The 22,320-nt window shown below is 37.8% G+C and overlaps 1 protein-coding gene across 1 annotated transcript in view; it reads right to left on the bottom strand.

Moving 5' to 3' along the window:
- Nucleotides 1–22,320, bottom strand: part of LOC149559178 (WD repeat protein) — a 126,603-nt gene that overhangs the window by 40,579 nt on the left and 63,704 nt on the right. Inside the window, exons 4-6 of the mRNA XM_089833092.1 lie at nt 13,389–13,528; nt 13,187–13,224; nt 12,993–13,041 (exon numbers count right to left, since the gene is read on the bottom strand). Coding sequence (XP_089689218.1) covers nt 12,993–13,041; nt 13,187–13,224; nt 13,389–13,528 — 227 coding nt within the window. The remainder of the gene's footprint in view (nt 1–12,992; nt 13,042–13,186; nt 13,225–13,388; nt 13,529–22,320) is intronic.

Below are 22,320 nucleotides of genomic sequence, written 5' to 3'. Positions count from 1 at the left end.
GTTCTTCATCAAATGTTCCATATTCATAGAGATCTTACTTAAGTTGTTAAGCCTCTTCTACGTAACTAACTATGATACCAATTGTTAGAAATAGGAATTACTGAGGGGGGTGGGGTGGGGGATGAATCAGTAATCTATAAACTTTAGTCGCCAACTGGATATTATTAGTTACTATAAACCATACATAACAAAGTAATAAAGTAATGTTGAACAGTAACAGTAACCATGCACAAAGATAACTCATAACACCACATTTTGTTAACTAGGGAAACCTTGGCCAGTGGAAAACCCCAGTGGGGATGATACCCACTAGATAATATACTAATAAATATGTTCCTTGTTAGAGGATGGACCTTGTTAGGAGTCAATGAGAAAATTCAGTATAGAGAGTCCCTGTTAGGAGACTTTAGATCCCTATTAAGAGATTCCAACCCTATTAGGAGTTGTAGTACAGAAGGTGCAAGATGAGCCCACTGTCCAAACATGCACTTCCAATTACAAGAAGAGCTCACTGCCTAAACAAGAAATCAAACTTTTGGAATGTAGGTACTATAACTTCTTCCTTAACTAATCTCTGATCTTCAACTCGATCTAGGATCACAAAAATAGCTTTAAAAACTTTGCATATGTTGCTTTCACAAAAGTTTGCATATAATCGCTCAACACAAATACTACACTTGCACACACATCTTATCGCAAGATGTCCTTTGCATGAATACCATGCCTTTACATAAATTGCTGCTAGGTCAGCTAAGACCATAATACACTTTTCCAACTGAGAGTTAACATCTAGGATGTTGACCCTAATTGAACAAGTAATTATTTTGTAAGCAAAATTATCCCTTTCCTCTAATTTCGTTGTCCCGTTACATTGCTAAAACATGATTATCTCTGTTCCACACAGTCGGTACTGACTTCCGAGGTTATACACATCATCATCAAAATGTATACTAACTCCATAAAACTTCGCTAGTCATAATATGACATTGCCAACAAGTTACATACAAAACGATATACTATTGTATACCAAATTCATACTTAGACAATTTCTGAGTACCAAAAGCTAAGTATCTTTATTTCCGAGGTTTTATGTAAGCATGTACATCATGTGTTGCCATAAATGACAACAATTACATATCTTCATTAGCCAATTGTCAACAAAGGGTGTAATGGGCACCCCTAGATGTCCCAAAAAACTAAACCAAATTGCTGAAAGGAATTATGTCAAACAGTTTGCATTCAACTTCTTATTTCTCCGTTTAATGTTTTAAACCCCTTATAACTCCAGAAATCAAACGTTTATTGTTTGTTGTGCTTCGTGCATGGAATTGGTATCATACAACATAAACAAGAAAGAAACTACAATAGTATGCAAAGTGGAAATGAACTGCTGCTAATAAAATGTTATTTTCAGAATTCATAAAACCAAATACATAGCAGATTTATCAACTCACTAATTACTTCAGCAGTATTGACATAATACTCCAGCCTATGCTTACGAACTTCCTGCTACAATACTTTGTCCTTCAATCAGTCCACTACCTTCATAATACCATTCCCTCCAATCGGCATAAGCGTCGGACAAGTAGTGAAGAAGATATGAGCAAAATACCAAATCTGCCTATAGCCGGAAATGCAACTAAACAGCCTGATAATGAAGCTAATAACAAAGAATTCCAAAGGCCAAACCCCAAGGGAATGACGTCTAGAATGTTACAAGAGAGGATAGACGTCCTCAAATGCCAAGAACGGAGCTGCAACTCACACACCAATTTCTTCTCATATTCAACCTGCCTAATGAAGCCACAAATGCTTCCTTTTATTCTATTCCCACGGGTCCGCTCAACTCATATGGGCAATGTGGGATAAAAGATGTGTAATATAAAACATATATTAAAATACCCCTTATGTCTCCTTTGGGTACACATCACCATAAAATAAATATTAAAGTAACACTTTAATATTTTACAATTAAATTAGACGTTACTTTAATAAAACTTCAGGCATTAAAATGTATTAGCAATCGGACTCCGAATAATGCGAGTGATAGCTCATCGGAAAGCTCTCACCGAGGAGTATCGAATCCAATCACCAAAATTGACCTGCACTGTGTCTTGCCGACTTACTAAAAATAGTAAGTATGCCTGAAACTGAGTAAATCAACTTCGTTTTGGCCCAAACTGGAAATGACTAGGCCAAAACACTCCAAGATCCCATTAAACCCTTCATTAGCCCTCGGGATCATGTAGAACAAGGCTAACGCACACACACTTGGTCAACTGCTAAAATGGGGACATTACAGTCCGCCCCCCTTGAAATTGCTTGTCCTCAAGCAATCTCAGTCCAGCCTGCTGAATAACCTGCTCACTCTCCCATGTAGAATCTTCCTCCGGCAGGTCTTTCCATCTGACCAAATACTCCTTCACTATCCTGTTTCTAAGCTTCCTCTCTCTGGTATCCAGAATAGCCTCAGGTACTAACACAAGCTTCCCCTCCTCATCCAAAGGGGGTAAATCTGCAGAAGGCACTATACTCTGACCAATGGCTTTCTTAAGCCTAGACACATGAAACACATTGTGCACTCGATTGCCCTCTGGAAGCTCAAGCTCATAGGCGACTTTGCCCACTTTGCGAATCACCCTGTAGGGACCATAAAATCTAGGTTTCAACTTTTCAGCTTCGCTCTTCTTGAGCGATGACTGTCTATATGGTTGTAGCCTCAAGTAAACCATATCCCCTACCTCGAAGCTGCGCTCTATTCGGTGCTGATCAGCATACAATTTCTGTTGATTCTGGGCCTGTTGTATATTCTCTTTGAGCACTTTCAGGATGTCCTGACTATCCTGCAATAAGTTTTTGGCTTTGGGCACTCTACTGTCCCCCAAAACTAAATCCATGAAGCTAGGTGCTTCATAACCATAGAGTGCCATGAAAGGAGTCATCTTGATGGACATATGATAAGTGGTGTTATAACAATACTCTCCCATATGCAACCATCTGATCCAAGCCTTTTGTTGTGTAGTTACATAGTTCCTCAAATATCCTTCCGCCCATTTATTCACAATCTTTGTTTGCCCATCTGTTTGCGGATGATAACTAGTGCTAGGTGTAAGATCTGTACCACACAACCTAAACAACTCTTGCCAAAAAACACTCATAAACTTACTATCCCGGTCACTGACAATGAATCTAGGCAGCCCATGTAACCTGAATATCTCTTTAAAGAAAAGATCTGCCACCTGTGCTGTTGTGTAAGTGGACGGAATAGCAAAGAAGTGAGCAAACTTCGTCAAGCGGTCCACCACCACATAGATGCAATCCCTTCCCTGCACTCGTGGTAAACCAGTGATGAAGTCCATCGAAATACTTTCCCATTTTCTATCAGGAATGGGCAAGGGCTGTAATAAACCTGCAGGAAATGTGTGCTCTCCCTTATTCTGTTGACAAACCACACACTCCCTGACATACCTCTGAACATCATCCTTGAGCCCTTTCCATGAAAACCGCTCTTGGATCTGCCTATAGGTCTTGAAGACCCCCGGATGTCCAGCTGTGGGTGCATCATGAAATGCCTTCAGTATCGCCTCTCTCAAATGTGATGACAGAATCAAATAAACCCTGTCCTGAACTCTGATCAATCCATCTATCACCTCATAGCGATCATCCTGTATGGTACCTGAAATCAATCCAGAAGCCCAAGCATCTCCGACATACTCTGCTATAATCCGATCTCTCCAATCTCCTGAAATCCCTGCCAAAGCACATAAGTGAGGTCTCCAAGATAAGGCATCAGCCACCACATTTTTCTTACCTTTGACAAACTCTATGTCAAAGTCATAAGCCTGCAATTTAGTCACCCATTTTTGTTGCCGGTCATTAAGATCACGCTGGCTCATGAAGTATTTAATACTGTTGTGATCAGTCTTGATCACAAAACGTCCACCTACCAAATATGATCGAAATTTGGCCAATGCATGCATTATGGCCAACATCTCCCGGTCATAGACAGAATAACTTTTCTCAACTCCTCGGAGCTTCCTACTCTCGAATGCAATGGGATGCTTCTCCTGCATCAATACTGCTCCAATCCCATCACCTGATGCATCACAATGAAGCTCAAAAGGCTTCGTGAAATCCGGTAGAGCTAGAACTGGACATGAAGACATTACCTGCTTGAAATGCTCAAAACACCTCTGTGCTGCCCCTGTCCACACGAAGGCTCCTTTCCTGGTAAGATCTATCAAGGGTGTAGCAATCTGTGAGAATCCCTTAACAAACCTCCTATAAAAACCACATAAACCAAAGAATCCCTTAAGCTGTGTAAGGTTTGTGGGAGTAGGCCACTCTACAATAGCTCTAATCTTTTCGGGATCAACCCGAACGCCATCTGCACTAATGATATGCCCCAGGTAAAGGAGCTCAGTCATGCCAAACTCACATTTAGATTCCTTGGCATACAATGACTCTCTGTCCAGAATAGATAACACCTCCTCTAGATGATGTAAGTGCTCCTCCCAGGTCTTACTGAAGACCAAGATGTCATCAAAGAAGATCAAGACAAATCTCCTCAGCTGCTTCCTGAATACCTGGTTCATACAACTTTGAAATGTAGCAAGTGCATTGGTTAGACCAAATGGCATAACCATGAACTCAAAGTGGCCATAGTGACATCGGAAGGCTGTTTTCTCAATGTCGTTTGCTCTCATCCTGATCTGATGGTATCCGGATCGCAAATCAATTTTGGTGAAGAAGCATGCCCCATGCAACTCATCAATCAGCTCATCAATCCTAGGAATGGGATACCTGTTTTTAATTGTTTTCTTATTCAGTGCCCTGTAATCGATGCACATGCGCATCGTCCCATCCTTCTTCTTTACCAATACTACTGCTGAAGCAAAGGGGCTCTTACTGGGCCTGATATGCCCCATCTCCAACAAATCCTTAATCGCCTTCTCTATCTCATCCTTTTGTTTCTTAGGATGACGATAGGGAGTAATCATAACTGGTTTGGCTCCCTCCTCGAGCTCAATAACATGTTCCATCCCTCTGTCAGGAGGAACCCCATGAGGAATATCGCTAAATACTTTAGCGTGTCTATCAAGTATCTTCTGGACATCTAGTGGATGACTCTTTTCTTGTGGCTCTGGTGAAGTTGGTATAATGTGGCACTCTGCCGCCCACTCTATGTCATCATGACGAAAAAGTCTCTGCATTCTCCTCAAGGACACTACTCTGCAACCTCCATCTGAAAGCCCTCTAAGTACCACAGTTCTACCCTCATGCTGGAATCTCATCTCCAATTTCGCTAGATTGAATGTGAACTCAACTAGTGAAGCCATCCATGTCATGCCGAGGATGACATCATAATCTCCCATGTCCACAACATAGAACTCATCCTCCAACTCGTAGCCATCTCCAAACTTGATACGAAGATTAGATATCTTCCGAGTGCATAATAACTTATCACCGTTAGCCACCATGACTCTAAACCCATCATGCTCCTCTGTCTGTAACCCTCTCCTGGCTACCAACTGTGCATCTATGAAGTTATGTGTAGCCCCAGTGTCAATAAGAGATATCACTTTCTGCCCCTGGATAGTACCCCTGACCTTAAATGTGATTGCCTTTTGGGCCCCTGTCAAGCGTGCCAACGATCTATCATCCTTAGGAATGTTGCTCTCCTCTATAGTGTTACCCTCATCTGAATCGGAGTGCTGATCCTCCCCTTCTAACTCTGATTCTTCTGCTGAAAAATACTCCATTTGATTTGCCTTAGCCTTGAGAGAACATTTATGAGATAAGTCCCAAGGCTCTCTACAATGGAAGCACAACTTCTTCTTTCGAAGTTCATTCAAGGTTTCATTGTCTAGTCCTTTTGATCCTTCTTTGGGTTTGCTATACTCTTTCTGAAACGATTTTTTGTCTTTGTCCTTGCGGTAGGAAGAATCTGTTGAATGGTTTTTTCCTTTGTATACCGAAGGGGCTAAATCTCGTGCCTTTTTAGTTGCTTCAGCTAACGTGAGTGGATCATGTCCCTTCACCCAACCTCATAATGGATCAGCAAGACCATCACAAAATAACACCACCAATCTCCTAGGAGAGATATCAGTAACAAGTACAGACAAGCGCTGAAACTCGGCAATGTAAGCATCCACAGAACCTGACTGTTTTAATTGTGCTAGCTCCTTGAAATGTAACTCAGGATCCTTAGTGTCAAATCTCCCAATCAATGTTTCGGTGAATTCCTCATAAAATGTAATCTGATTATGCCCCAAAGTCACCATGCCATGATGCCACCATTCATGTGCAACGCCATCCAAGTGCATAGCCGCATACTTGATAGCCTCCTCCTCAGGCATAGGATTTAGCTGCAAGTATGTATCTACCTTCTGCACCCAAGCTCGTGCAGTCATCTTCCCTGAAGCATCATAATAAGGTAAAGAAAGTTTTCCAACTTTCTTCCTCAGCTCAAAGTTTTGATTCCTCCCTCCTGCTTTAGGCATGTGTCTCATCCTCAAGTCCATATAATCTCTAAGAGAAATATCCGCCTGAAACTCTGGTCCACTAGCCTCCCAGTCCCTCCTGAACTGATCCTATAACTCGGTAATCTGCGGTTCGTTTACTGGTTGAACCGGATCTCTGGGTGGGAAAGTGGGTAGAAGAGGTCTCGAGCTCGCAGTCCGTGCTGGGCGTGCAACGTGTCTAAAGTTATCAACCTCATTCCCATTGTTGTCGTGTCCATTATTACCATTAATGTTATTCTCAGGACCATTGTTGTTGCCTTGGCCTTCATGGTTATTGTTTCCCTCGTTGTTATTGTTTCTGTTGTTGGCATCACCTGGATTAATATTGACACCCATCTGTCTAGCCATGAGCTGCAACATCATGTCCATTCGCCTATTCTGCTCCTGCTGCATACGCTGCCCCTGCTCTAATGTATCCAGTAACTGTCGGAACAGTACCTCCCCCTGATCTGGACCAGCATTTCTGCCTCCGCCTAATCCTGTATTCCTGTCATCTCGATCACCCATATTATTGTCCTGATCACAGAATATCTCCTCTGTGTCTGTATGGTTGGATTCAATGTCCCCCTGCACGGATGTACTAGACTGTTTGCTTTGCAAGTCTGAAATCCTATTTTGTCTTGCTCTGGTATCGCGGAAATTATAAGACCCTTGTCGCATGCTCAAACATAAATTCTTAGCCTGTGTTTTTTACTTACTTTTTCCCTCTATCCGGCTGTTCCAAATTCCCTATAAGACCTCCACAGGATGGCAGGACTTATAGCTCTGATACCACTGTAATGGGCACCCCTAGATGTCCCAAAAAACTAAACCAAATTGCTGAAAGGAATTATGTCAAACAGTTTGCATTCAACTTCTTATTTCTCCGTTTAATGTTTTAAACCCCTTATAACTCCAGAAATCAAACGTTTATTGTTTGTTGTGTTTCGTGCATGGAATTGGTATCATACAACATAAACAAGAAAGAAACTACAATAGTATGCAAAGTGGAAATGAACTGCTGCTAATAAAATGTTATTTTCAGAATTCATAAAACCAAATACATAGCAGATTTATCAACTCACTAATTACTTCAGCAGTATTGACATAATACTCCAGCCTATGCTTACGAACTTCCTGCTACAATACTTTGTCCTTCAATCAGTCCACTACCTTCATAATACCATTCCCTCCAAGCGGCATAAGCGTCGGACAAGTAGTGAAGAAGATATGAGCAAAATACCAAATCTGCCTATAGCCGGAAATGCAACTAAACAGCCTGATAATGAAGCTAATAACAAAGAATTCCAAAGGCCAAACCCCAAGGGAATGACGTCTAGAATGTTACAAGAGAGGATAGACGTCCTCAAATGCCAAGAACGGAGCTGCAACTCACACACCAATTTCTTCTCATATTCAACCTGCCTAATGAAGCCACAAATGCTTCCTTTTATTCTATTCCCACGGGTCCGCTCAACTCATATGGGCAATGTGGGATAAAAGATGTGTAATATAAAACATATATTAAAATACCCCTTATGTCTCCTTTGGGTACACATCACCATAAAATAAATATTAAAGTAACACTTTAATATTTTACAATTAAATTAGACGTTACTTTAATAAAACTTCAGGCATTAAAATGTATTAGCAATCGGACTCCGAATAATGCGAGTGATAGCTCATCGGAAAGCTCTCACCGAGGAGTATCGAATCCAATCACCAAAATTGACCTGCACTGTGTCCTGCCGACTTACTAAAAATAGTAAGTATGCTTGAAACTGAGTAAATCAACTTCGTTTTGGCCCAAACTGGAAATGACTAGGCCAAAACACTCCAAGATCCCATTAAACCCTTCGTTAGCCCTCGGGATCATGTAGAACAAGGCTAACGCACACACACTTGGTCAACTGCTAAAATGGGGACATTACAAAGGGTTCAGTCCTAGAAAGAAAAATGGCTATCTTTAGCAGGTAGAATAACCATGCTCAAATCAGCCTTGTCCAGTGTTCCAATCACCACCAATTATCTATTCTGGAAATCCCAACTCAAAAGAAGGATAATACCAGTACAATTTTAAAAGATTTTCTTTGGTAAGGCTTTGAAGATTATAAAAAAAAATCCCTCCTAGCCTGGGATAAAGTTTGCCGACCTAGGTTAGAAGGAGGATTTGGGGTTAAAAACCTAAAGGATCAGGCAATGGCTCTTGGAGTCAAGCTCATTTGGAGAATGATTAAATTTCCTCACCTAAAATAAACAAGAACCATGTTTAATAAATATCTGCATTCTAATGATCCAGTCACTATCCTTAGAACCAAAAATCCCCCCAAGGGCTGTAATTATGGAACTTTATGTTAAGTTGTAGATCTATCATTCTGAATAAAGATAAATGGAAAATTGGCAAGGGGGGTCAAGTGAGACTCCAAACAGACTCTTGTGGAGGTTATCAAATTATTATCAACATGATAAACTTTCAATAAACTCAAATAATTCGAGAGGAAAGACTTGGCTCTTTTCTCATTAACTATGTTGAGGAAGGCAGTGACTCTTCAGCTGGATGGAAATGGTAATCATTCTTAGTCTTTAATATTCCCCCCAAGAGGAAGAAGAACTCACCAAATTATTAAATACAAGAAACGCTACTTTTACATGACAGGAAGATAAACTAATGGGATGGTTTCAAGGATGGAGAATTCAATTCTTAAGATGGCTATAACTACATCTACAATTTAAAGCATCACCCTAAGGTGGAATTGCTCTACTCCCTTTGTTGGGACTCCCTTTTCTTTCCAAAAGATGGTGCCTTCTCCTGGTTCGCCCTTCAAAAAAGAATTTTAACCGTGCACAAAATAAGAAGGATTGGCTTTGAGGCCCCCCCTCGATGTCTCTTACATGAAGCATTTGAGGAAGATGCAGATCATATCTTATTGAATTGCACCTATGCTTCAAAAGTTTGGTACTAGTTCAGCAACAGAATGAATTATAAGATGGCTCTTCCTAACTCTATATCATCCCTTCTATTCTCCTAGCCCAAGTTAAATTTTGGTAGTATATATTATGGTTTGTGGATAATATCTCCTTAGGAGAGAAACAAAAGAATCTTCAAGAATACCAATATGGCATGGGATCAACTTAACATAAAAATAGAAGTTTCCATAGTTGAAACCCTCAATTGCAAAATCTTATGCCTTAATGGGACAACTAAACCAATGTCACCATGCGATGATAAGATGAGAAATCAGTAGTCGGGACTCAAACCACCCTCATTTTATAGCAAGGCGGGGAAGGACAATAAAGATAAAAGAGCTTTAACTCGAGAGCAGAAAAGGCAATTACCAAGTCTCCCATATCCATGAATGACTTAGGCATGTAATTTGTTTACTGTTGATGTTACCCTACTCACAATTGTAAATAGAATAATCTTTGATCCCCTTCTTTCCTACTTCTATATGCACTTATCTAACTTCTAGAACATAAACAAACGATAAAAACAAAAGTAATAAAACCACAGTAATTCTCAAATTACTCAATGATCATTAAACTTCGCAGACTCCACTTTGCTAAAATTTAACAACTATCCTGTTCAATTAACATCCCATTCATCACATAGAAAAGAAAATAACAATAACAAATGAACAACAAATCTTGACAAGATTCTCGTGACTCACTCAGTAGTCTCAACAACAAGGGGAGGAAGCACACCAAAATTTGTCGATCCTTTCCATTAACTTTCAAACTAGTACATATAGGCCCTTTCTCTTCGGGTTGTTACAGAAATTACAATTCTTGAGAAACAAAGTATATCAAAAGAAGAGTGACATTTTTCACTTTACAATGGAGTAATGATAGCGAAAGGAACTAGGGAGCCGAAGCATCAACATTACCGCCACCAGCCTTCTTGGAGTTTTCTTGATTCGGCTTATGAGTTTTCATGGACTTCAAGATAATTGGAAGGTCATCCATGCTAGGGATCTACACATTACCAAAGCGGATCATCCAATACTCATGACGAACTGCTAATTGCCCAACCTTGTCAACCTGTGATGGCATCTTCTCTAAAGCCTTTGTCAGCATCTCACCCAAAGTAGTGAGCTTGTGAAGTTTTGAAATTTGGAAGTTTGAAGGGTGCACTGACTCATCAATGAAATTATGGAAAGAGGTCTTCATACGCTCAATGTCAATGACATCTCCACTTTTTCTCACATATAACTCTATATGTAGGCCCTTGAGATACTTGAAGAGAGTTTTTTCCTCTTCCTTCACTAACTCATATACCTTTCTCAAATGTTTTTTGGCCTTGATTATACTTTCCCTCTTGAACTCAAGTGAATGCAACCAATGTCTTAAGGGCTCATCGCCAATCTTCAATATTCCCAGGCCGATAGCACTTTCCACCTTTAAACCTATAATCTCTTGTAACAACAAAATAATCTCTTTATACTTATTAATGCCCTTCTTCAATCCTTCGAGGTTAGCTAACACAACCTCTCCTAGCTTCAAGGTTTCCTTGCAGAGGTTGTCAAGTTTCTCAATAATAGGCAAGCCACTGACTTTCATATCTTCAACCCATCCTCGTCCAATTTGCCCAAAATGCCTTTCCTCATGTAATCTATAGCAAGTAAAGCCTTATTCTCTTCAGCTGACACATCAAAAGGCTTGGAGGCCAAGTACTCCCCTGAAAAATGGCAAGTGGCATTAATAGTTGCCTGGTATATTCAGACAACTCCCGGTTGAACACTTTCAGACAGGCCTTTGACAACTTTAGCTCTTCTTCCACTCACAAGTTCATAATTTTAGACATCTCTATAGTGGTGTAGTACCTTGGGGGCCCCATGTCATATGTCTGACATTGAAATCTGTTTGTGAGAGCTCTTTTATGTGTCTCATTTGATACACAATCCACATGTATTGTTTTGCATATGAGCATCCTTATTCAAGAGAGAGTTGGAAACTTAGAATTTCATTTCCGATACTAGGTTTTTCATTCTGCATGTTGTAGTGGTATAAAACTTACATCAGTAGTTTCCACAACCTCCTTTCAATACCTCCTATGGAACTTTCTAAAATGTAAATTACAAAAAATCACTTTTTTCATTTTAACTCCGTATAAGTGACTTTATAACATTTTACATATTGGCTCGAGAAAGAGTCACTCAAAAGAAATGATGCAAAGATGGTTGGAAAATTAGGGCCAAAGGCACACATAACAGTCCAACCACCTTGCTGAGGAAACACAACGGAAGTAAAACAACAGAGAACAACACCAAGGAGAGAAGAAACAACAATATCTTCTTTATTGATTCATCATAATATCAGAAAACATGTCAACTGTGAGGCCTTCCAGGTTACAGCCAATACATGATCAGATATACATCAAAATGCATCCAACATGATAGGACTGCAATCAGATATCCAGACTCTTGCTTGCTAACTTCTACAATTCTTCTACTTTATCTTCTATGTCATGCCCTCCTAAACAAAAAGTAGACTTGCTACTTATACTTGCCAAAAACAGCTTATAGAAGATTCTAGATCGTTACATAAGAGAAGGCCGACCTCATAACGGTTTGCACACATTCCAATACACGATCCTTACATTAAACTCACAGCTTGGAATAAATGAACAAGTCGGCTCACACTAAGAACTAACACAGAGAAACTCAGTCAAAGAAGGCAAACGAGAATCAGCAAACCAGCGAGCTCACTCAGCACTTGAAGGAACTCGGCCATCACAGGGAACCCGGTAAATATTGCACTCAGCAATCACTACACTCGGCCAATATTGGAAACTCGGCAATAACTAACAGAATGCACAAAGATGAGCAAGATAGCAAGGCAACCAAGGATGCTCCTACATCATGAAAGATCACTTATAAACACAATTAATTAAATGTATTGCCTAAAACATTAATTTGACAAGTTAATTTAATTAAATAAATCATTTCCTCTCCATAAACTCAGGTTGAAAATGGGAACATTACACCTTTAGTAAAATGAAAGAAATGCATCAAATACCAACAAGAACCAATACATAGAGAATACATTTTTGGAAAGCAAAAGCATTGACAAACATGGCAAATTATAACCATTTCCTGATGTGACATAACACACCTAATGTTCATTCTTGGAGTAAACACAAATAATTAGTAGCTAGTTAGGACAGCACAGGTATACGACAGATCATGTAGGAGTTAAAACAGAAAAAGGAAATAAGAATTAATGGAATGCATTGCAAACTAGTATCCATCAGTGCTAAAGGAATTAACTAATAAGACACAAGTAGCAATGAAGGGATCTTAATTTTTTTAGCAATATGAAGAGTAATGTATTGGTAATCAAAAAAAAGTAAGAAATCTACTGATAAAAGGTCCCATGACAAAAAAAGGAGTACCAGCCTAGTGCCTATAACTGTTTCTTGAGCTTTAGCAAGATTATGAGAATAGGAATGCATTGGATTGAAAAACATATAATAGAGACAACTTATTGTACCTGGAATAGCTCGCCCATAGATCGAGCCTTCCTTGCCAAGGAAAAGTGCCTGCTACAATTAAATCTGTGAATTCCTTTCATGAATAAAAAAATGCAATCTACAAAGCCAATGATCATTATCCTGGACAATGGTGCACATTATATTTGATTAATAGAGTTCATTTTGTTCAAAACAGAATTTATACTGAAATTACCTTTCTAAACCATCTCATCCAACCAATTTGCCAAGGCACTTCCATAACAAGCATAAATTGAGTACATGCATATTAGACAATGTTACAATCAGACCTCAGGCAGTTTCTGCTCAAAGAATTAAGAAAGACTGTATCAAGGTAACAGAATTTGCTAGTAGATGATTTCTCGAAGGCAAAAAAATACATTCCGCAGAGGCACTACCTCCATTTATTCTACCACTCCAATATTCAGGCAAAAGAGGCTTGTTTTCCATGGAAAACAACATAGCAGAAGCATCCTTTGTAATTCCACTCACATCAGTGTAACGCATTCCAGCTATGTCCCAAAGTCTTGATACATCTCTGCATTATGGATTCAATTAAATTAGATGACAGGTCTTTCTAATTAAGTAGTTAACATATATATAAAATTTATCACAAAAATAAGTTACTGGTTCTGCAACTATTGACCCTATATCTGCATCCAATCTGTACCAGATCTGGAATTTAAATCTTTGAATGTGGGTTCCTGTTGAAAAAACCCAGACAGAACTTTGGCAGATCCAAAAGCACCAACATGGAACCCACACACTTTTAGTCAAATTTTATTTTTTATTTTTCAATTTAATTTATTAATAATTTTCAATGATTGCCCATGAATGGACTCAGATGGGTTAATTCATCATCTGAGGTGGTTGGTAATGTTTTGTGGGAAAAACCGAGGGTTGGTGTAAATGTAACTTTCATGGTGCTTCTAAATGCAAACCAAGCCCTTGAGGAGCATAATTTATCGTTCAAGATTGGGATGGTAATCTAATTGCATGTGGGGGAAAAAGACTAGTAGATGGAACGAATAATGTAGCTAGGTTGAAGCAGCATAAGTAGTCGTCAGGGCAGCAAAAATTTTACGAGTTCGAAGACTTCATGTAGAAGAAGATTCAAAATATTAATGAATGCAATAACTAGAGGATAGATGTGTGCTTGGCATCTTCAGAATTACATAGAATGAATCAATGAGGACTTAGCACCCCTAGAAGAAAATAAAATAACACATGCCCGAAGACAAGGGAATAAGGAGGCAGACACATTTTCAAATTGGGCTTTCACACTTAAAATGGAAGAGACCAGAATTGAGGATTTTCAAGACTTAGTGATGGATGAGGAAGTCTGAATTTAATAACCGTTAACATTCCTTTGTTAGCACGTGTCATTGATGTCAAGAATATTAACATTTATATGTCTGACACTTATCTTTTTAACAACATCAAAAAGAAGAGCATATTTCTGTTTGAATTTCCAATTTCCAAGTCACTGGTCCTGTCAACAAAACACAAACCTGGAAATGGATATTAAGGCCAGGATGATATATATGTTGTTGGATAAGCTTATCGTTACCTTCTGAAACTCCACTCGGCAATTTGAGATTGATTGCTCCTGTATTCAGCAATTGATGAATTCACCATTTACTATGATGATACTGAAGGTTCATGCAATGTTCAAACAGCGATGATGAGTGTTCTCACCACCTGGGAAAATTCCAATGAACTTTGAATATCTTCAGCAGTGTCGCGGTATTCATTGTGAAAGGCTTCCAGGAAAAATTCACTGTTTATTACCACTATCCGGAGTATCTCTGTTGATTAAAATATGTCTAAACAAAGAGAGGATGGAAATTATTTCAATATGTTCTTTTGAGATCATATTCAGAGACTGCTGTGTCATGACTACATATGGGTGTCAGGCTTGAGAAATAAAATGTACGATAGAAATATTTCTCTGTGTGGCACAACAATGTTTGAATGCCAGATCACCAAGGAAAGGCATTAAATATTATAATCAACTACAGGAGTTTTCGGCAGTAATAAACACCCAAACTTTTGTCTTCACTATCTGCTAGGCAAGCAAAAACAGAGGTCCCAATATTGATCTGTCGGGAATGTCTTCCAGCCAGGATGAAAATGGAAAATGAATAAGACAAATCTCTCAGGTTTATATTTTGAATTGAGATTATAATTGGTTTGTAATAAGCATGGAATGGTGACTGGTTTTCTTGCTAGAGTTACATGTGGAGATCTTGAGAAACAGTTTGAAACTATATGGAAACTGGCTCTACCATTTTCAGTGGCTCTTCTGAAGGTTATAAATAGTTTGTCAACATTTGAAAAATACGATGTGATGAACGATATATATACTACCCAGTCTTCTCTGGATAATTGCAATGTTGGAGATGCTTTGATTTTAAGAAGTCTGCAGTAAATTAACAATTGCAGTAACACAGTACGCCGGATATAAGTTGAATTGAAAGGGGTGTAGACTTATACGATTTCATTCACGTAAAAATAAGCACAGTGAGAATTGCAACGAAAGCCAACAGGATGCAGCAGTCTAAATGGCATAAAGGATAAGAGTATTGTGCACATTATTTGCAGGTGACTCTGTTATGTTTCGAGAAGTTTGAATTAGTCTACTTGGTTGGATCTTTCAGTTCTCGGAAATTTGTTTATCACTCTAACATTAGAGTCATGTTCAAGTAGACTATTAGAGGTCGATATGATTTAAACCTACTAACTTCTTCCAGACATGAAGAAGTGTTGTGTAATGTCCCCACTCCGAGGGACTACTTAGGCTCTTAGAATTATAATGTCCTATATTTATAAGCACTGGAATGACTCACGATATTAAACACTAAGGCTCCATTTGGTTAGTGGAATTAAAAAATCTGGATTTTTACAAACTTTGGTTTAGCCAAATCAAGGTTTTGTATATCTTCATTCCAATTTTTGGGATTTTACTGAAACCATTTGTTTCACTCGGAAGATGCGTGTGAAGACATATTTTTATTCGTAAGCTTGGAGTTGAAGGCAAATTTCAAAAAGTAGTCCAATCTATTGTTTTTACACTCCTTTTCAATTCCTACTTTTTTTAGGAAGTTAGAAAACCTGGTTTTGAGGCAAAATTGGAAGTCCCGTATGCTAATTCCATTTTGCAAATTTTGAAACAAATGCACAAATTTTCAAATCCAGGTTTTGAAAAAACCAATTCCTGTCATCTTCCAAGAACCAAACGGACCCTAAGCGATAATTATAATCATCATCATTGTCTCTAATTTGTACAATTAGAAATATGCTAAAGGGACTTGCACTTAGTATGATGATCACTATGTACTTTGTTATATCAAATATACTAAATTGTGCAAATAATGAACTTGTTATATTTAAAACTCTGGTGTAATACTTTGGGGTATATGTGACTCGATGTATGATATTGCCTATAACCGAATGGTACTTGTGTCTGAACCAACTAATTAATATGCAACAAGAACAGTGATGTATCATGTACACCCGATAGTTTATTCTCTGACATGTAATTACTAATTCTTCTCGGTTGGACGATATTCACAGAAGCATATCCCAAAAGGAATGGTATATAAGTGAATTTCTATTGCTCCCTTTTCTGTCTATTCCCGTTGATTGCTAAATATCTAAACCTTATTACCGCCCTAGTGAGTATGTTAACTCCTGGTTGCGACTGTAAAAGGCTGGCCGAGCATATAGTTGCTTGACGATATTGTCCTTCCAGTATTTGCAGAAACACTTGTCTTATACATTTGATGACCCCGTAGTAAGGAAAAATTCCCAAAAATGGTTTATGCATTACTTTATTGACTGTGTTGAATTATCCACGTGGCAGGTTTTCTTATTGAATAAGTGTTTATATTTTCCTTATGACGTGATATCCTCTATCTTTCCTTCTTGACAAGTCGTACTCGTCTTATTTGGCTCTTGAATGGATGTTGACCTTCAACCTTGTTTGCTTCAGCGGCTTTTGTAATAGATGCAATCCGACTTGTCGATTTTACTCTGAATTGGTAATTGTCTTTTTTTTCCCGTCTCCTCTCTTCTCTTGTTGCTCGTCCATTCTCCTTATATATCTCCCTCTGAATTTGATGATGGGACGCGACTCTTGCAGGTAGCTACTGTCTATGATTGTATATTTTCACAAAATACTTGATCTTTATTTAGAAATTAGATGATTATAAGTGTTAAATGTTTCATTTGATATTCTTAGTGTAGATTATGTATTTGATAGTAGAGATTTTTATGTAATTATAATAAGAATATTATAATGTATTAACAATCATTCAATAATAGATTATATTTATATATTATTATTATTATTAATTATATATTTAAGAATAAATATTATTTCTTTTTTTCTTTATTTAATGTTTCTTAGCTAGAACTTAAATTATTTTCTTTTGTAGTAGTTTAATATTATGAGAAATTTATTAATCTCTTTCGAGGTGAAGAGACATTACAATCCACCTTGTCTAAAATTACTTGTACTCGAGCAATTCAATATTTTGTCCTTGTGATGCACCTCACTATAGTCCTGCGAAGAAAAATAAATTTAAAAAATAAAAAAAATTAGGATTAGATAGTTATAAATATTAAATTTAAAGATTGCTATATTCAATTTAAATTACTAAGATCAATTCAAACATAGAACTTATCTTGATGTACTGGAGCACTTTCTTTACTTGCTCCATGATGACTCCTAATGAATGTATCCTAGGAGAGACTTTATCTCACCCCAAGCCTTTATGGATGTCCCTTTAGAACTATCCATCTCTATTTAATCCTTAGGAGAGACTTTATCTTGTCCTAGGCTACTAGGGATATCCCTTTAGGATTATCCCCCTCTATTTAATACTTAGGAGAGACTTTATCTTGACCCAAGGCCTCTATGGCTATCCCTTTAGGATTACCCATCTCTATAATCCTTTGGGAGAGACTTTATCTCATCCCAAGTTACTAAGGATATCCCTTTAGGAGTATCCCTCTCTATTAGTCCATAGGAGAGACTTTATCTCATCCTAAGGCCCCTAGAAGTGCATGATCTTTCTATAGCTTTATTCAAGAAGTTTGAGCATAAATACAATTGAATATTTGTATTCATATGCTTGTTACAAATTCTCATAATCAATTAATCATTTTTACTTGTCAATCCAAAAGAAATAGGTAGAAATACTAACAGAAAGTGAATAATTTCTTATCCCAGTTCATTTTTCCTTCTTCTCTAACATCAATTACTAATTTCATTCAAATTTATATATCAAGTGGAATTTCTTCAAAACCATCACTTCTCTCCTTCATTTTGTGCTTGGATACTATTCAAATATCCTGGATCATGTCTTGCTCTCTTATGCAACTCTTATGTTTCTCTCTCGAGTGTTGCTTCTATTCTATTAATTTGATTTCTTTTGCTACACTTGTGACCTAATGTCCATGGTTCTCTACACCTAAAGCATAAGCCTTTCTTCATTACGTCCTCTTTTTGCTTGAGAGTATCCTTCCCTTGGCATTGGTGTCCAACACTCCACTGTCCTTTGCAAAAATAGCATTCTTTTTCTTTATGATATTTTCTTGAGTTATTGTCTCTATGTTAAGTCTTTGTTGAGAAATTCTTAGATCTTTCCTTTGGAGGATTTGATTCTATCATTTTTGCTTTTCTAATGGCTTCTTCCAAGTTTTGTGGTTCATGCAGTTTAATAGAGTGCCTGGTAGAGTCTTTCAATCCTTCTATGAATATATGAGTGAGTCTCTTTTGGGAAAGGTCTGGAACCATAACTAATAACTTCTAGAATTTGCGAGCATAGTCTTCCACTATTTTTGTTTGTCTGAGTTGAGTTAGTTCTTTAAAATACCATTCGATGTCCTTATAATCAAATTTGTTCATGAGCTTTTGGCAAAGTTCTTCATAGGATTTTACATCTTTATGTCCTAATGAGATACGCCCATGGGTCCACCAATCATGTGCTGCTCCCTCTAGATGAACTATAGCGAATTGCAAGGCATCTTCTTCCGTGATGGGATTTAGAATTAAAAATGTGTTTAACTTTTCTAACCATTGGCGCGGTGTAATCCTTTCTCAACCATCAAAATGTGGAAGTTTCATTTTGTTGAACAGTCCTTCTAGACATCTCCCTTCGTTTATCATCACAGAATTCTCTAAATGATATCACTTCTCTAATGTTGGGTTCTAGAACAGCATATGCTCTCGCAATATCTTTTGTACTAGTTAGGGGTTGCTTGACCTCTTCCTCCTCTCTTGGATTTACTCTTCTAGGTAGGAATGTGGGTTGGGGTAGGTTGGAGCTTGAAGTTACATTGTTATTTTCAGAATGGACTGAATAAGTTTCCCTCCCCATGTTAGGTTGACTTTTCAAATTATTGATCGAGTTTCCCATGTTCTATAATGCTTGTAGGAGGGCCTGATTTGATTTAATATAGTTTGGTTGGTTTGGTGGATTTGCTCCATATATTGTAATGACCCTCTCTATAAAGGCCACAGAAACCCTCAAACTGAACTTAGGAATTTTGTCAAACACTTGGCGTGTAACAGTAACAATATTCAGAATATGGTAATTTCAGATTTGATACTTTCAGAATATAATCACAGAATTACAATATATATAAAGCCATTGAACTATATTTCAATTACAATGCAATAAATTCTGAAATTATTTTATTACCAATTCTGGACTGATTATTACAATGACTGTATGACAGCAAATTTACCCAAAAATTGACATATATTTCAGAATGCAAGAACCTGGTTTGAAGAACTATGGAAGAACACCACGTTTTGCTGCAGATCGTTGATGAAGACCTCCAACCGCACCCCCAAACTGTCCTTAATTTGCTACTGCTGCCCAAACTAGCAGGGCCGTACCAGACCGTACCTGTACGGCTGCTGAAATAAAATAATATTAGCGTTTTGGGACCCCCAAATGCAAGGAAAATGGGCGCCTAGGGTTAGGTAGTAACCCTGTAAAACCATAAAAAATAACTCCAAGGGGTTGAGGAGATATGAGCAATTATGTGGTTCCGAACCCTGCTTTGCCAATTCTGAAAATGCACTTATTCTGTCTTCAAACTCTTGTCAAATGCTTCTCCAATGATAGGGCAAATCTGAAATCCTTATTCCAACCAAAAACAAACCCTAACAACGAATTCTCAATAAGCTCCAATGAGATGGCTGAATACCAACTCCAATTATGCAACAATTCAGGTGATATTTCACACCCTCAAAGTCGCCAATCCAAGGGAGTGATTCGTTCCCAAAGATCGAATAATTTGCAGATCCAAAGTCCACAAATGTCTTCACAATGAAGAAGTAGAAGAGTTCTCCAATCCAAGCATGTCCAAATGAGAGGCGCAGCCCTCTATTTATTCACTTTTCTAAGAAGTTGCTAGAACTTCTAGAAACATCCTTTATAATTTCTCATTATAATGCACTTTTTATAATAAAGTAATTTTATAAAATAAAAAGTGCAACTCAAATTAAAATTATAACATGTGGGCCCCAATATCACATAATGATAAAATATAACCTCTTAACACTTCTTCAAGAGCAAGATATGACTATCTGATCCGCAGAATTGACTCTCTTTCCACACCATTTGCCTACGAGAGTCTGGAATAGGCAAATCCATGATCAATGCCATGTCGAACTAAAGAGGGGACATTACATATATGTTCTTACTTCATTTGCTAAGTCATTCATTGTAGTTTTATTTTTCCTTCTCTCGTATGTTTCCATAAGTCTTCACTCACAAGATGGCAGGATTATGCTCTGATACCACTGTAATGTCCCTACTCCGAGGGACTACTTGAGCTCTTAGAATTATAATGTCCTATATTTATAAGCACTGGAATGACTCACGATATTTGTAATGTTCATAAGTCAAATTAAACAGATAATGTGTATTTTGACTGATAGGAATTTCACCAAACAGTTGTCTTGCAATCAAATACTAAGCAGAGATAAAGACTGGACTACCACTTGACTGTTAATGAAATTAATGCTTCAAATTTGATAAATTAACCAATGCTACCAAACTAATTCAATTCGGAATAGAACTCAAATTCAGAAGAACCAGAGTTAACATTTTATATTCAAGACAGTGAAAACGATAACCATTAAATTATTTACTAAAGATAGGATTACCACTCCTTACAATATTTACCAATGTGCAATAATAGAACACAAAATAGGTTGATTAAGGAGCAAACCCATATTAATGGTGACTATCGTTCATGACATTGGAGAGAGCAGTAAGAATTTCAACCTGTCACCACTTCCAGGCACTTGAACAAAGTTTTGATTACCACTGCGATTATGTTAGACTAGACTGTATTGCTGAAGTGAAAAGTCGCATATTCTGAAAAGAGCCAATCTCCATGTGGTTACCAAGTACTAGAGATGTGAAACATCAAGAGATCCTTCCATAATTACTTCTAGTAAATCTCGCAACTGCCAATATTAACTCCTATTCGATCTCTTGGATATCACAAATGTTGCTGCTATTCTCAGTATTACGCTAGTCACTCCACCTTCGAAGGATGATATTCACGTGCAGGTTATTTACGTGGGATAGATTTATGCCTGCTTGTATCTGTCCACTATCCTATGAGCCCACTATATAGAAAACCACTGCCCCTGTATAAATCTAAGATGACAGTGATTACACTTACATTAAACTCTCCTCCCAGATTCTGCAGCTTGGAATGTCTGCCTTCTAGATTACCGTCCAATCTTCAACTGATGTCCTATAGATACTCAAACCTTTGCCAACTACTGTCTCTTCCTACTATACAAAACTTCCAACTTCTTGCCAAATTCCCAAACATTGAATCAATCTCAGAACTGATAGTGCAAAGTGAGATACTAGGTTTTCGTCTAGTCTCACATTTTTCCACAAGGGGCCTTGTCCTTAGGAAAAACCAGTCACATCTAAGCAACCTTTAGGATTTATAAATAGCATATATTCGTTGCATGAATCCCAATGTAGCTCCACGCTTTTATAACCTCGATATGACGGAAGACACAAACAACTAGGTAATGTGGGATTAAAAGCCAATTTCGTCTTTTAGTCACTTAAGTGACTTTATAACTTTATAACATTAAATATTTAAATAAATCACTTAAGTCACTCAAACTTTAATATCTCCTGAAATATGTCTAATTGCCATGCCGTCTGAAATAGGAACCTCTCCTCATAATTCCCCATGTGACCAAATACACTTTCTAAAAATAGAAAGGGTCCATCTCTATTACCCCTGACTAGCTATACATAGTAAGTATGGCAA

Source organism: Cupressus sempervirens, chromosome 5 (assembly GCF_028749045.1).
Source record: "Cupressus sempervirens isolate cs-2001-9-10 chromosome 5, ASM2874904v1, whole genome shotgun sequence".
Taxonomy (NCBI): domain Eukaryota; kingdom Viridiplantae; phylum Streptophyta; class Pinopsida; order Cupressales; family Cupressaceae; genus Cupressus; species Cupressus sempervirens.
The sequence above is the reverse complement of the archived record's forward strand: the minus strand, read 5'-3'. Positions and strand labels throughout refer to the sequence as shown.